At 41.5% G+C, this 14824-nt stretch overlaps 1 protein-coding gene across 4 annotated transcripts; it reads left to right on the top strand.

Annotated features, from left to right (window-relative positions):
- Window positions 1-131: 131 nt before the first annotated feature.
- Window positions 132-9202, top strand: LOC127029993 (leukocyte elastase inhibitor-like). 4 transcript variants are annotated; one of them, XM_050915891.1, is made up of 7 exons: window positions 132-196; window positions 1884-2059; window positions 4062-4199; window positions 5050-5167; window positions 5768-5910; window positions 6668-6835; window positions 7576-9202. In XM_050915891.1, exons 2-7 carry the CDS (start codon window positions 1892-1894, stop codon window positions 7975-7977), a joined length of 1137 nt encoding a protein of 378 aa, XP_050771848.1. In that variant the 5' UTR covers window positions 132-196; window positions 1884-1891; the 3' UTR covers window positions 7978-9202. The 4 variants fall into 4 exon arrangements, with proteins under 4 accessions (XP_050771848.1, XP_050771847.1, XP_050771849.1 ...); XM_050915890.1 differs by lacking the exon at window positions 132-196 and adding an exon at window positions 440-492; XM_050915892.1 differs by lacking the exon at window positions 132-196 and adding an exon at window positions 726-769.
- Window positions 9203-14824: the final 5622 nt, after the last annotated feature.

The following is a 14824-nucleotide window of genomic DNA, read 5'->3' on the forward strand; positions in this document are numbered from 1 at the left end:
GCCTGTAACTCCAGTTAACGGGCTGGTGCTGTGCACCCGAAGCCAGAACGGGCGGTATGGCCAGGTCGAGGGCTGATGGGGAGAGAGAACATCGGGTTAAACCAAAGAGCACCTTCCACGCTGTTACTTTCTTTACATTAAAAAAGTGAAGATTACTGTGGTCTAAAAGTTGAGCGTGAATAGAGCAGCGCGATAGGTAAGACAGAGACGTGCTACCCTGGGCGGCCCCGGTGCGCTTGTCCCACGGGGCAAAAAAAAAAAAACCCGCGATCCCGTATCGCTCGTGCCGGAGGGCTTTGCTTTTTTTAACCACGCTCCCGAGACCCCCTGCTCCCCTTCGCCGGCAAACCCTGGCCTGCACCGGAGACCCCGGTGCGGGCGCGGTCTTCCACCCCCGGGGCCCGCCCTGCCCCGCCCCGCCCCGCCCCGCCCCGGCGGGGGCTCAGCCTTTCCCGCGGCACCGCTCCGCTGCGCGCCGGCCCGGGCAGGCAGGTAGGTAGGCAGGTAGGTTCAGCGGCCCTTGGCTGCGCTGGGGCTCCGTGGGGCAGGAGGGGATCAGGGCTGCCTCCGCCCCTGCCCCCGGGTCCTTTCTACGGGAAACGGGGCGAGAACGGGACGAGAAGCGGAGATTTTTCCTCCCCTCTGCCCCTGCCCAACGCCGCCGCGGCGGCGGGGTCTGCGCGGGGCGGCGGGCGCTTCTCGGGCAGCCTTGAGGTGGGAAGGCTGTAAAACGGCTGGTTTCAGTGAAACGCTTGCACAGCGCGGTGGTGTAAGTAAATGAAAGTAAAAGTACACTTTTGGGCTTGTGTTTGGATTTTTTGGTTTGGATTTGGGGGGGGGTGTCTTTTAGCATAGAGCTCGATAAAAGAACTTCGCAAAGATGCAGGGCGTTTATCTATCTGGCGGTGGAAGCAGATAGTGTTATTTTGCAATTCCTGTAGAAAGACTGTGCTGGAAATATCTAAATTCTGGTGCAAACTCCTCCACGTGGTTAGGTCTGGACAGTACTTGTAACAGTATTACTGGGCTGCTGCCCCGGTTGCTGGGGGCAGCTGCACAAATACCTGCGTCTCAAATGAAACTCCTTGAGGAAACAAGCTAGAAACAGCCAAATCCAGAAGTCCCGCTGCAAGCAAGCAAAGAGAAACAGGAATCTGAGCTGGGCGGGCAGGAGGTACTGCCACTAGCCTTCCATTAGGTTTTTGCACCTGACGCAGCCCTCGCACCTTTCACCCTGCTCCAAGGGCCTCCTAGGGAGCACCTCACCAAAATCAGTAGCTGCTCCAGCTGTGCAGCGTCAGCCCTGAAGCTTTGTCTGTTCTGCGCTTCGCTTCTGCCTTTGCTAGCCGGTACGTCACCTTCAGTTAACAAAACCCCCGGCTCTCTGCCTGTGCGTTCAGGGCTGCTCAGCCCTGTTGGGACTCGGGTGCGTTTGTACTGCTGAAAGGTGTCTAAATCTCCCTGAGCAGTTGTTGTGAATGTCCTCTGTGCAGGATTTGGGTGGAAGAGTCGGGGGAGAGCTGCGTGAGTGAGCTGTCTGTGGTGTACCGGGTCTGTGAGGCGGAAGGACTTTAACTTGCAATCCTGCCAGCACACATCATTCCCATTTCAAGTTAGAAGGCAAGGAATTTTTTAAAATAATGTCTTTAAAGTGATAGGGAAGGTTGGAATATACAATTTACGTGGAAAAAAAAAATGCTTTTTCAATGTGACTGGTTTGTTTGTTTTTTTTTGAAGAAGATGCACTGACAATGAAATTCTTGCTGCTTCTGTACCCAGCTGCAACCAGATTAATCCAGTCTTTACTGTGTGAGTCACACAAGGTTAGGCTAGGTTTTTGAAGAGTGTTTCCTGGAGTCCTTACTGACTGTTCTATTTTTCAGCTATAACTATGGAAAACCTGCGTAATGCCAACAGCAGATTTGCGCTTGATCTGCTCAGAAGGTTTAATGAGACCAACCCAGCAGGAAATGTTTTCTTCTCTCCTATCAGTGTGTCTGCTGCTCTGGCCATGGTCCTTTTAGGGGCCAAAGGTAATACAGAGGCACAGGTGCTGAAGGTTAGTAAAAATAAAATTCTCTTTTGCTTTATACTTTATTTACATTAAAAATTGCTGTGTTTTAGAGGAGGGAAAATGAAAGGAGGGTATTATTTTTATGTTCTTAGGAGAAGATTTCTGTCATGCTCGCTGAGTCTTCCTCGGGCTCCTTTCTGCAGTTACCTTCTGCCTGCTCTGCTCCAGAGCCCTCTTTCCATATTTGCAATGGCCCTTGTTTCTCATTTAATTTCACTTGTTAAGTTAATTCTTGAAGTAGGAAACTAATTTCATTAATTAATTAGTCTCCATTTAAATTGATTGGAGTTTCCAGCAGCAAGGCCTTTCTAGTTTTCGTGAGACATTTCAACAAAAAACTATTGCTTTTTAATACAAGGTCACCAATGGTACACTTATTGCTAATACTACTGTGTATTTTGTAAGAAACACAATAGTAGTATATAGTTTTATATTTAAAGCGTAACAACTATGATAATACAGGATGATGCTACCTAAGTATCAGTATCTTAGTAACAGCTAGGCACTCAGATATCTTGGAGGAGCTGAGCCCACATGCTTATTCTTACTATAGCCTTAGGTTAGGTAGGATAGTTTAAAAAAACTCATTATAAATTGCAAAAATGGCGTACATAGGAGTGTGCCAGTTTCCCCTGCAGCCTCCTACACAGAAGAGACTCGGTCACTATTATTTTTCCCCTTTGTTAGGCTAACACCTGCTAGCGCAAAAGGCTGTATGAGACTTCTCATTGCAGTCATCATCATGTATTTGCCTATGAATAATTTCACCTTTGTATTCTGGACTTTAGGAGGAACTGTTTTATACTGTTGAGTGGCGCTGTGCTTACTGAATAAGACAAGACAACAAAATTATTTTCTCACTACTTGTACAAACAGACTTTGAACGTATACTTCATGTAATCAAACTGACAGCCCCGCCTAGAATAAACCTACTGACAGCAGAAATCATGCAAAAGGAACTTGAGGGGGGAAAAAAATGTGTTTCAACACAGTCACCTTCAATAATGCATGTTCCTGTACCATAATGCTTTACTTATGAAAACATAGCTAATTAAGGAGGCAGTGATTGGTAACTGTCAAGAGCTGTTTGCAAGCATATAGAAATCTGTTTCTGTGATCTTAATCCTATTGTAAGTTGCCTCCGTGATGTTTTTGCTCAGCTATTCATATCTACAACACAGCTTGCATTAATGTGGGCAGCAAGGCCTAACCAGAAGCCCAGTGAGATAAAATGAGGGCTTTCCTTTGAATCCAGTGGCTGTTTTACAGCAGTCTTCCCTACTGAGAAATACATGGTTTAAGTTTGAATGTGAATGTCCCTGCTTTGGTCTAGCCTTCCCTGTCAATGAGGTCTGGCAGCTTCTGCTGTTGTATCTGTAAGGCTTGGCCAGCCAGCTTGCCTCTGGGAAAGGAGGTACTGGTAAAGAGAAACTGCTGTAATGCATTTGATTTTTAAGAGGATGCAGGTTTTTTATATATATAAGCAGTTATATGTTCATAAAACCATAAGAGATAATTGTTCTAAGTTTTCTTAAGACCTCACCTGTGCTAGTTTTGATTGTGTGTTCTGAAAAGCAAAACCCCAGGTTCCCTTGGGCCAAAGGGGGAAGCAAGAAAGCTAAAGTGTCTCTATGGCATCGTGTCTCTTTTCAGTTCCCCACCTGGGAATGAGTCCTCATGCCCAGTGGTCCACGGAGGGGAGGCATGCAGACATCACGCGGACAAGACTCGAGGTTATGATCAACAGCTTCAGCTGGGACTACGTATAAACCAGGAGCTTAATACAAGTGGCTGACACAGGCAGTGTAGCACCAAGAAACAGTTGTTTCATTCATTCTTTGAGGCTTACAGAAGTCTCTAAGCAGCTTCCAGCCTCTTTTCTCTTTCTTCAACCTACCTACCTGCTGGATCAGACCCACCCTGTAGATATACTGTATGTTCTTTTAAGACAGTATTAGCAGCAGCTAGTTCACTTCTTTTCTTTCAGACACTTCATTTTGACAAAGTTGAAGGTATTCATTCAAGATTTCAGACTCTGACTATGGATATAAACAGAAGCAATGCTCCCTATCTCTTACGGCTTGCCAATCGGCTTTTTGGAGAGAAGTCCTACGGCTTTTTGCCGGTACGTTGGTGCAGATGGTGATGGTGTGGTGGAACCTGGTGGGAAAATGCAGCTATTTGAGTATTTATGAAGTAGAAATATTTCTAGGCATACTTCTAAATGTTACTGGGCAGTCGACAAAAGTGTTGCATACATGCATATGCATTTCTGTATCTGTAAGCATCTGTGCATCTCACCTAAACGATGTTACACAGCAAACCCTTTTCGTTGCTTGTTTGGTTCTGCTGCTCTTGGGCTCAAGAGAAAAATCACTTGTCTAGGTTCTTAGTTTACAGTAACTATCATAACATCCCACTCTGTTGCAACCAGCTTTTTAGGATGCAACCAGCTCTGTGTCTGTTGCAATCAACTTTTTAGGATGCAACGAGCTCTTTGTCTGTTGCAATCAGCTTTTTAGGATTTTCATTGGTCTAGTACCACATTACTTAAATATTTTTGAAAACACTGTATTTATTTGGGAGGGGATGCCCAACATGTCTAAACAACATGCCTCTTCACCAGTGAATTACACCTTTGTGTGTACCTAGGTTGCTATTTTTATCCCTCTTCAGCTCTTTCAGAGAGTTTTGTTTTATCTTAGCTGTGCTTGAGTCTGTTTCAGGAGAATGACAGGTAACTATTGCAACACCTCCAGTAAGCACCCCATCAGCTGTATACGTGGCAGATGTACTATGAAGCTTACTCTGAGAGGGGAAAAAAAAACCCCAACGTCAGAAACCCCCCAGGCAGTGCTCTGAGCCCCACCTCAGAGCAGGTGATAATCTGTTTGACATGCACCTTATCTACATCATAAAGAGATGTTTTCTTATCTGCATGCAATGAAAGCTATTCTTATCGTTCCAAAATCTAGGATTTCCTGACTAATACTCAGAAATTATATGGAGCTGATTTGGCTACAGTTGATTTTCTTCAGGCTTGTGATGAAGCCAGGAAGGAAATTAACCAGTGGGTAGAGGAGAAAACTGAAGGTAAACTACTTTGGTTAATAAAGTAACTAGCAGTGTTTCATACTTTGGGAGCAGGAGTAGGCTTTATTCTCTGCTGCCTTTAGAACAGTTTAATTTTGCCCTGGGATATTCACTTGATGATGCGTTGACAGAACCAGAAAATAGCTAAGCAAGACATTTAAACAGTTCCATAAGTTCTGAGACTTTTCCATTTTTTGTGTTCAGGCTGATGAGTGCAGGAGAGATGCCTAAATGTAGATTTATATTCATGAGTTGGAGGATTTGTTTTAGACAGTCCTGGTCCATATTGTGTATGTATTTCTAAATCCAGTAATCCTAAATGTGGGTGTTTTCTAATTCTTGTATGATGAGTTATACATGACAGTTTAAGCTAAAAATATTACATTTGCATCAAATTAGTGTATATCAAAAGTTATAGTAGTGTGTACTGTTAAAAAGTATGGTAAGTAAAGAGGTACCGAAACACACTTTATTACAGGAATGGGCCAGAGTTTTATATTTGTAGTATTTCTATGGCATCAGTTTCTTCATGTATGTTTCATATGCCTTCAACTTATTACAAGATTCTGTTGTGACTTTTTTTTTCTGCCCCCTCTGAAGGTAAAATCCCTAATCTGCTGTCTGAAGGCTCAGTTGATAACATGACCAGGCTCGTACTGGTGAACGCTATTTATTTCAAAGGAAACTGGGCAGAGAAATTTAAAGAAGCTGACACCACTGACATGCCATTTCGGTTAAATAAGGTAATACAGATACATCTTGGTGGTATGTATCTAACAAAAAGGTCAAATAATATAGGTGCTAAAGTGAAGCTTTGCTTACAGATAAAATAATAAAAAAATAGAAAGTGTTTAATGAATGTTTTCAGTTCACCCGAAAGAGTTTTTTATGGATTTTAGCATTTTTCTGTATTCAGCAAGCTATTTGTTGTCTCACTTACTGGAATAGTATCAGAGACAATTTGCACGTACAGATTAGGACCCTGCCTGTGCCTAGCAGTTTCTGTCTGCTAGCAGTTTCAGCTGCTATGAACTGTGCCTGTTTGTGATGCTGGGTAAGCAGTATTAAAATGATAGCATGTTTTGGTTAAGCCCCATTTTCTTGTTCTATATTCTGCTTACGTTAACAGCTTTACAAGATACTGTACACAGTCATCTGCTTTATGCTGAACGGAGTTGATCTTTGTTGACTTTTAGTGTTGTCATTTTTGGGGCTAGAGCAACATAAAGGTACAGCAACTCGAAGAAATTGTTTCAGTTTCTGCAAGGACTGTGCAATAGAATCCAAAGGAGAACCAAATATAATACAAACTCATTATGTCTTCAGAAAAACTGTTATTAAACAGGCAGTCAGGAGTCTGACCAAGGCAGTTTTATAATCGCCTGATATAATGGAGGAAAAGTTTTTGCAAGAATGTAATTTTTAACTTACTTGTTTCCTATCAGTTCTTTAAATTAGTATTTTCTTAACTGTTACTTTTGGTACCTTTTATCCATCCAGAATGAAAGAAAGACAGTGAAAATGATGTATCAGAAAAAGAAATTTCGTTTTGGGTACATCCCTGAAGTGAAGATCCGTGTTTTAGAGCTGCCTTACGAAGGAAGAGAACTTAGTATGATCGTCCTGTTACCTGATGACATTGAAGATGACTCCACTGGACTGCAGAAGGTGACCCATCTAAGCTAATGTAGTTATTTAATGGATAAGTTCAGCCATTCAAAATTAAAGCCCGAATGAACCCATGTTCTCAGAGCCCCATATCTATCAAGCATATTTTCAGACAATGCTCTACTAGCACTGCAATAAAGAATACGTGCATGTGCTGCATCAGGAAGAGAAGTTGTGTTCTGGTTTTGTAGCTTGTGTTCATGTCTCCTTTGGCTTGCTGAACTGAATCATGAGTGAGACTGCGAAAACAAAGTTAACTAAGAGAATTAACGTGCCTTGCTTTTTTTTATGACAGAACTTTTCCTTCATTACCTTTGAAAGTCTTTATTTTCTTAGCCTTAAAGCAGTGAGACTGTTTTCCATTAAATGACCAGGAACACTTCAGCTTCTTTGAGCTCTCTGATGATTATTTTTGTTACTTGTTTTTAATTATGTAATTCCATTTAGTTAAACAGTAAGAATGACTGGGTTTAGTTGCTATCAGTGCATGTTTTTCCCTTCTGTACATTGCAGCAAGAAGCAAATGTCTGCATTACTTTGTAAAGTAAAAACTGCACTGACTCCACTTAATTTTAATAGCATTTGTTTGATCTATATGGAGCTATCAAAGATACGGGTATGGTAATTTTTGTATAGTTGCTTTATAGTTGTGTAGTGCTCTATAAAGCCTTGAACGTGTTACTGAAAATGGAATATTTCTACACTGGTGATACGTAATGATCTCGTCTTTTTAATTCTAGCTGGAAAAGCAGCTTACCTTAGAGAAGCTCCAGGAATGGACATGTCCAGAGCATCTATATTCCACTGATGTTCGTGTGCGTTTGCCAAAGTTTAAGCTAGAAGAAAGCTATGACCTTAAATCAGATTTAGCCACTATGGGCTTGTTGGATGTATTTGACAGTGGCAAGGCTGACTTGTCGGGAATGTCAGGGGCATGTGACCTCTTTCTCTCTAAAATTGTCCACAAGGCTTTTGTAGAGGTGAATGAGGAAGGCACGGAAGCTGCAGCTGCCACTGCTGGCATTGCTATGCTCTGCATGGTTATGGAAGAGGATTTCAATGCTGACCATCCTTTCCTTTTCCTTATTCGCCACAACCCAACGCGAAGCATACTTTTCTTCGGCAGATATGCTTCTCCATAAAAGAGAACTTGGCATTTGCAGACCAGTTCCTGCTGTAGTCAGTGAAAGCTTTGCTCCCAAATGAGTTGGATTCTGATGTAGAAAGTTAATGCTCCTGTCTTGAGTTCCTAGTAACTTTGACTGAGATTCTGCCTTTCCCATTAAAACAATCCCAGAGAAACTGTGGAGTAATTTATTTTTCTTCCTTGAGATTGACATAATCTTTAATAACTAGGAAAATCTTAACTGTAGGCACGAGAAACCTTTTGAAATTGGACTAGAAACAGAAACACTCTTGGAAGAAACTTCTGTCTTTTAAAGCACAGGATCACCCTGTATGCATCCTTGCACAGGTTTCTCTGTGTTGACAGCCCTCTGTTGTAATAACTTAAAATAATTGTCATTCATTTTGCATGTATACTAGGATGTTCTTGCAAAGCTATTCCTCCCCTAAAGTCTTGCTTTTCAAAGGTATCTTAATAAAATACTTCTAGGCACCAAAAGGCATGTTCCTGAACAGCTGAGTTTACTCAGTTCTGTCGTGAAATAGAAGGTCAGATAGTATTTGTCCAGAGACGTCTATTAATAGAGAAAGGATTAAGCTATTTAAACAAAAGTAAGCCCTTCCAGTCATTAGCCAGAAAACTGGCAGTACAGCTTTTGAATGAGGAGGAGGAGGAGAAATGAATAACAACTTTAGGTGACACGTTTAAAGAGGATTTTTTAAATCTATAGTCTGGTACCATTTTAGTTACTGAAAATGTGAAAATGTGTCAGGGCTTAGAGGTGTTTTAGGTGCTTGAAGCTAATGGGTGCCTTTCTGCAAGTTTGGAAGCTTTCAATATGACCTTAGGTTCTGGCCAGAACCTATGTGATCCTCAAAAAATACTTCAGCTTCCCAGAGGATGACTGTGTATATTCTGCAATAAATATCTGATGTGTCTCTTTATGTACAAGGATTCGGCATTTACTGAGCTGACTTCTGCTACCTCTTTATACACAAACCTTTTGTACTGTACAACAGCCTTATGCCTGGGAGCCACTGTAATTACATACTGTTAGTGTTCTGTGTTTATTTCTGGAGGTTATTTGCTTGTATCATGTATATCTTGGGTACTGTAACATTTACCTGTACAACCTCAGTTCTCAGTGGGGCACAATAATTTCTATAATTGCAAACTGTGTATTAATTTTGTCTTTAAGCAACAAATAAAAGTCTTTTTCTTAAACTTGTGTTCAAAATGGAAATTTCTGCACACAATTTAATATTTCAGAGTACAAAAATAACTCTACCTGAAGGCTAGCTCCAAAGAAAGCCACTAGTGCAGCAGGTGTGATCAGCTGTATGAAGTCCTTGGCCTGTTCAGAGTAGGTGAAAATACTGAAAAACAAATTAGTCAGTAGAAGAGATGATTGCGTGGACCATCAGCTTCCCCTGTAAGTGTAATGACCCCAGCTGCTAGCACCTACAGGGAACAGGGAGAGAGTCACGGTTTATACGAAATGGCACAAGCACTTGGTCTGCACATTAATAAACATGTTTCTGTGTGTTAGCAATACCTCAGTTGCAAAGGTTCTGGTGAATTTGTAAAGAAGAGCGTGTATTGCAGAGTGCAGATGTGAACGTAACCCTTTCTGTGCTGAATGCTTTGAAAACCCAATCCATTGCAAATAAGTGAGAAAAATATTAGCACAAAATCCATGTAAAAATTTGGAATGGTTTGACATATTGCTTTATTTCTGGGTTTCTGGGCCTTCGTCTTCAGCCTTTTAGCAAATAAAGCTGCTGCTGCCATAGATGAGTTTTGACTAAGTAAGGCTCAAAAACTCCATTGTAATTACATCCTTATCTATATGCTTAAACTCAGTCAATGCATGCAAGATATATGATGTCTGAAGGCTTTTAGGGCTGTAATTACCAGGAGATCAGAAGAAAGATAAAACCTTGCATAATAGTACAAATCAGCGTAGCTTTATGAGGAGACTTGTGTATTTCTGTATCACTTTGGTCTCAGTATTCAGTAACTGAACTATTATATTGAGACAAATTTGGCTGTCTACAGACAGGATGCACAAAATAAAATCTCAGCAATAAGAATAAAGTCAGCTTCACATTCAACCATTTAAAAAAAACCAGCAAGCCTACTGGCAAATATTCCCCTCCCATAATTCATGTCCCACAATAAGAGGGTCATGAGTGTTTTCCCTTAATACTCCATTTTTCCTGTGCTCCTGTCAGAACAAGTCACTGACAAGGGCTGACTTCAACAGGGAAAACTGGAATGCCAACTGTATTCACATTTCTAAAAAATAAAATGCTGCTTCAACTAGCTCATGCAAAGGACTACTTTATTTTTAGAACTACTGAATGAACACAGGTCTCACTGAGTTCAAAGCATGGTAATTTTCAGTATGAGATCCGTTAACTGAGGAAAAAGGAAGAAAATGTAATTTTAATGAGTTATAATGTACAAGATGAGAGAATGTCACATCAGAAGTCTCAATATAAAATCAGGAGCCTAGCCATACTCTTAGCTAAGTAGCAGTCATAAATCCACACCCAAAATATACAAAGAATACTTTTCATATATAAAATCGTTTGTTTATATTAACCCAGGGGACTGCAACATTAAAAAGTCAGACTGACTGCAATTAAATTTCCTAGGAGGGGACCGATAAGTACTTGAGCATGAACTTACTTAACTGTTCAAAACCGATTTGCAACAGGCTGCTGGTTTGAGAAGACAACATGTGAGTTTCCTCCGGTGGAAGAGAGGATTACAGCAGATGGAGTTCACTCTCCATTTTGGCTTCTGTTAAGCAGACCAGGCTTTATAACAATCCAAAATGCAGAGCAATATTTGCTCACTGACTGTGATGTGATGAGTAAGCCAGACTTTGTACTACTGCTTACATAGACTCTTTATGATAGCCCTTTGATTTCAGTAATTTAAAAAGAAAAACACCACCCACCACCATTTGTATCATCTGATTCATACAGTTTAAGCTGCACTTCCTAGAAAGTAAATACCAGAGTGTGGATAAGGAGGACAGTTATCTCTGGGTTTTAAGTCACCTTATCCTAGAGATAAATTTAAATAGATGAGTTAACTCAGAGCATGTTTAGTAATACTTTCACTGTTAAATGTTTTTACGTATTTATATATGACCAAAATCCTGGTAAAGTACATAAACCTGATTAAGTCCCCAGGTGTCTTGGAGACAGATATTTGTCTTGATTTTTTAATATGGTTTCATTAGACAGGAATAAGACCAGTGCAATTCACTTGAACCTATTGAGATAAAAAGGTGCAATTGAAGTCAGAAACTGGCTTTTGCTTCGTAGCGAATCTCTCTAGCTCTGTCATGTCATCTTATGGTACCAACTAAGTACGTATTCTTATCCATATTCATTAAGGGGCCTATGCAATCGCTGACTACTTAATAACAATCACAGAGAAAATCCTGGAGAGCGCAGCCTGTCTGGAAACATGCTGAACATGCACAGTGGCTGCTGGCAATTCAGATGATGAATTCATCACATCAGCCAGAAAATGTTGTATCATCTTCAGGTTAAATAGAACTTCAACCAACCAGCTTGTATAATCACTTCTATTTTTAAGTCATATCATGGAAAATGATAGACAGGCATTTTGGCCAAGAACTTTTCTCTCAACACAAGAGAAAACACTCATGGAAAAGGGGAAAAAATGCAGCCCAGAGGTTAACTGAGCATTTAAACACTTTGCGCGTGGAAAACAGTACAAGAAAACTGAAACAGAAGTCATGATTTCACATAAATATTTAGCATAAAAGCCTGAACGACTCCTTACCAGCTATATCATCCAGTTTTTATCTGCGAGAGTCAAACTAGCTAAATAATGGAAACAATATGCATTAGATAGTTTTCTAAAAAACTGCAATGGAATTCATTGGGGGCATTATTGATGTTTCTGGTCCTGCTATCCGTATTTTTGACATTGGTATGTTACTATTGCGAGAAACAACTTATATCAGTACAAGTTGTTCCTCACATGTATTGAATTCCCCAGCATGGGCGTGGCCTTTCTCATGGTCTGCATTACTTCTCAGTGGAACAACTCATGTAAGAGAAAAAGAGATCGTGGTATGGCGGATTTTGATGGTGCTCCTTACAGTGGAAGCAACTGTCACCTGATGGGATCCAAATCTCACCCCCAATTTTTTGGTAACACTGCAATATTTGGTATTTCCTTAAAGCTCTACACTCTGAAGATAAATAAATACACTAGTATATCAGCATGCGATTCTTAAGAAGAGACCATTCTTGCCCTTAAGTGAGCTTCAAAAGGTAAGCCCCAGGGACTCAAAAGCCAGAAAACAAAGAAATATACTTCACTGTTTTTTAATTTCATTCTTTTGTCTTGTGCTTTTGAAACAATTTCACTAGGAGATTGGCTTCTGCTTGTTGAAAGCAGCACTGCCAATCCTATGTGGAGACTACACATCATCCTGAGAGGAAATGGACATTTTTGCCTTGGGTCTGTTTCAGAGGGATAGGAAATGGTGCGGGGTGAAATGTCCATTTGTCAGTGCATCTGGTCCTGATGGACTTTTTAATGGAGCATGGAGTTCTTCAAACAGTGGAGATGACCCTCTTTAGAGGGAATATAAGAGAGATGCACATCAGTGTGAGGGAGAGACCAGGGAGCAGCAACTCCGTTTTCAGTGTGGCATCTTGCTAATTACCATAGGGAGGAAGGGGAAAGGTAGATAATACTTTGCTTGGAAAGAGCCCATGAGGCACGATGGCTTTGAAAATTCAACTTGTTGTTGCCAACATTTTAGTAGCCCGTTAGACTGCAGTGTCTGATGGGGCTGTCCTGAGGGGCACAATCTCTTTTCACGCAGGACTGAGAAAAACCCACGGGGGCTGAGGAATGAAAAAGCACCTCTGAACTTTTTGCCAAGCTGTGCTGCCCTCTGAAGGCGAGCAGGTGCTGCTTAGATTTACTCCAGCACTGGAAAAGATACCCTGACTAACCCTGCTCTGAAATTGGGCCACGGGAAGAGACAACTGATAGTTTCCAAGGAAAGGGAGGAGTAGGGGAAGGAGATCAGTACAAGGCATCCCACCCAGCGCACACAGTAAACTCAGTCACAAGGAAAAATATTAGCTTGCAACCACCTCATATAACAGGTGAGCTATTGGCTTAACTGTTGGCAATATCCCCTGGCCTAGGACAGTTGCAGGCTCGTGTGTCCTGTGTGTTAGCCACCCCAGAGCACTTAGTGAAAACCCTTTAGCACTTTGGCTCTTGTCCTGTAACGTGGCAGAAAACCTGCAGAGCCCCAGCCACCCTGCATGACCTTCTGGTGATGGGAGAGACCAGGGCCCACTGGGGAGTTCATCTGCATGATGAATAAAACTGACCTAGGTTCCTAGCCAGACTATTTTTGCCACTGGAAAATTATTAATGAAGTCTGCATAGTAAGGAGGTTCTACTTACTATTTTTTAATTTTCTTTTGGTGGGGAAAAATGGGAAACAGTACAAAGAACCATGGGAAACACCATACATATGGAAAAAGCAATTATGACCAATGCAAGAGCAGCTTGATCAAATCTCCTTCCCCTCTTCCACATCAAATACACAACATACAGTTTATGGAAACCCAGGACTCTGTCTCACCCCATGCTACACCTACTCAGCTCCCTTGCAGGCTGAGCTCGTCTCAGCGGTAGGCATGGGGATCAGGGAGGGGGCACTCACCACGGCTGTTCTGCTCCAGTCCTGAAAGAGCTGCTTTGTGGGGACCTGTCCCAAAGCTCCCATCCCAATTCTGTGATTCCAGCCTCACGGCCAGTGCTGATCACAGCAGTCCTGGCTGCTTGGATTATTGTGAACCACTGTTTCAGGGGTGCCTCCTCACTCCATTACTTCTCCACGTAGATTCAGCTACGTTTGTGCAATCAGGAGTCGTCTACCCCTACTTCCACCTCAACCCACATGTTCCTCCACATAGCGCTCAAAAGCTCCCAAGTGAGCGCCAGACAAGATCCCTGGCTCAAATCTACAGGTTATGAAAGCTTTCCCTAACCTGGACTTGTACAGAATCAAAGTCCATTAACTTTTCAGCGTGACCCTATCATGACCACATCTTGCCTTATTTCTCCATGTGCCTTTCACAGGACTAGCAGGATAAAAATACTAATCATCTCATTAATTACTGCATTAATTCAAGCAACAAGAAAGTTCCAACCAAACAACAAGAACAAGTGAATTATGGGTTAAAAACATGCAAATTTACATAAATGAAGCTTCTCTAAAGACTTGCTCATCTTTAGAAAGACACTTTGCTCAAAGCTTTCGAAAACTATCAGTATTATCAGCTTCTGGGCCTCATCAGATGCCATGGAGAGATACCAAGCCTACTGCCAGTTTTATAACCCACTGTTTAGACAAGACAGGGCAGCTGTTGACCAAACCTTTGGCAATATGTGTCCAACCCCAGAAGAGAATAGTTGTGACATATTTTACAGCTGAATAATCTTGGTAGTTTCAATTTCTTGCAATATATAAAAGCTAACATTACCAAGAATAAGAGTCTGAAATGTCTCGCTAGTAATTCTAAACCTGTCTTCACATTTTGCTGGTATTCTTCATCACGAAATCCCCTGCCTAGCATACTCCATAAGCATGCACCAGGAATGTCCTCTAATATCTGACCCAAATAGCAACACTTTATGTCCTCCAAAAACCAGCGCAGCAAAGAAAAATAAACCCATGTTTTTGTTACTGTCTTCAGTGTTTGCTAGTAAGTAAATCTTGAGTTAAGCTGGTCTTGAAAAAATAATTATAGCCCACTAATGGGTTATAACTAACCAAT

Source organism: Gymnogyps californianus, chromosome 2 (genome assembly GCF_018139145.2).
Source record: "Gymnogyps californianus isolate 813 chromosome 2, ASM1813914v2, whole genome shotgun sequence".
NCBI classification, from domain to species: domain Eukaryota; kingdom Metazoa; phylum Chordata; class Aves; order Accipitriformes; family Cathartidae; genus Gymnogyps; species Gymnogyps californianus.

Bases quoted from the DNA above. Each gene is read 5' to 3' on its own strand.
- LOC127029993 (XM_050915891.1), top strand. From the start codon at position 1,892: ATGGAAAACCTGCGTAATGCCAACAGCAGATTTGCGCTTGATCTGCTC. The intron at 2,060-4,061 runs GTTAGTAAAAAT...CTTTTCTTTCAG, and splicing joins CAGAGGCACAGGTGCTGAAG to ACACTTCATTTTGACAAAGT. The intron at 5,168-5,767 runs GTAAACTACTTT...CCCCCTCTGAAG, and splicing joins GGTAGAGGAGAAAACTGAAG to GTAAAATCCCTAATCTGCTG.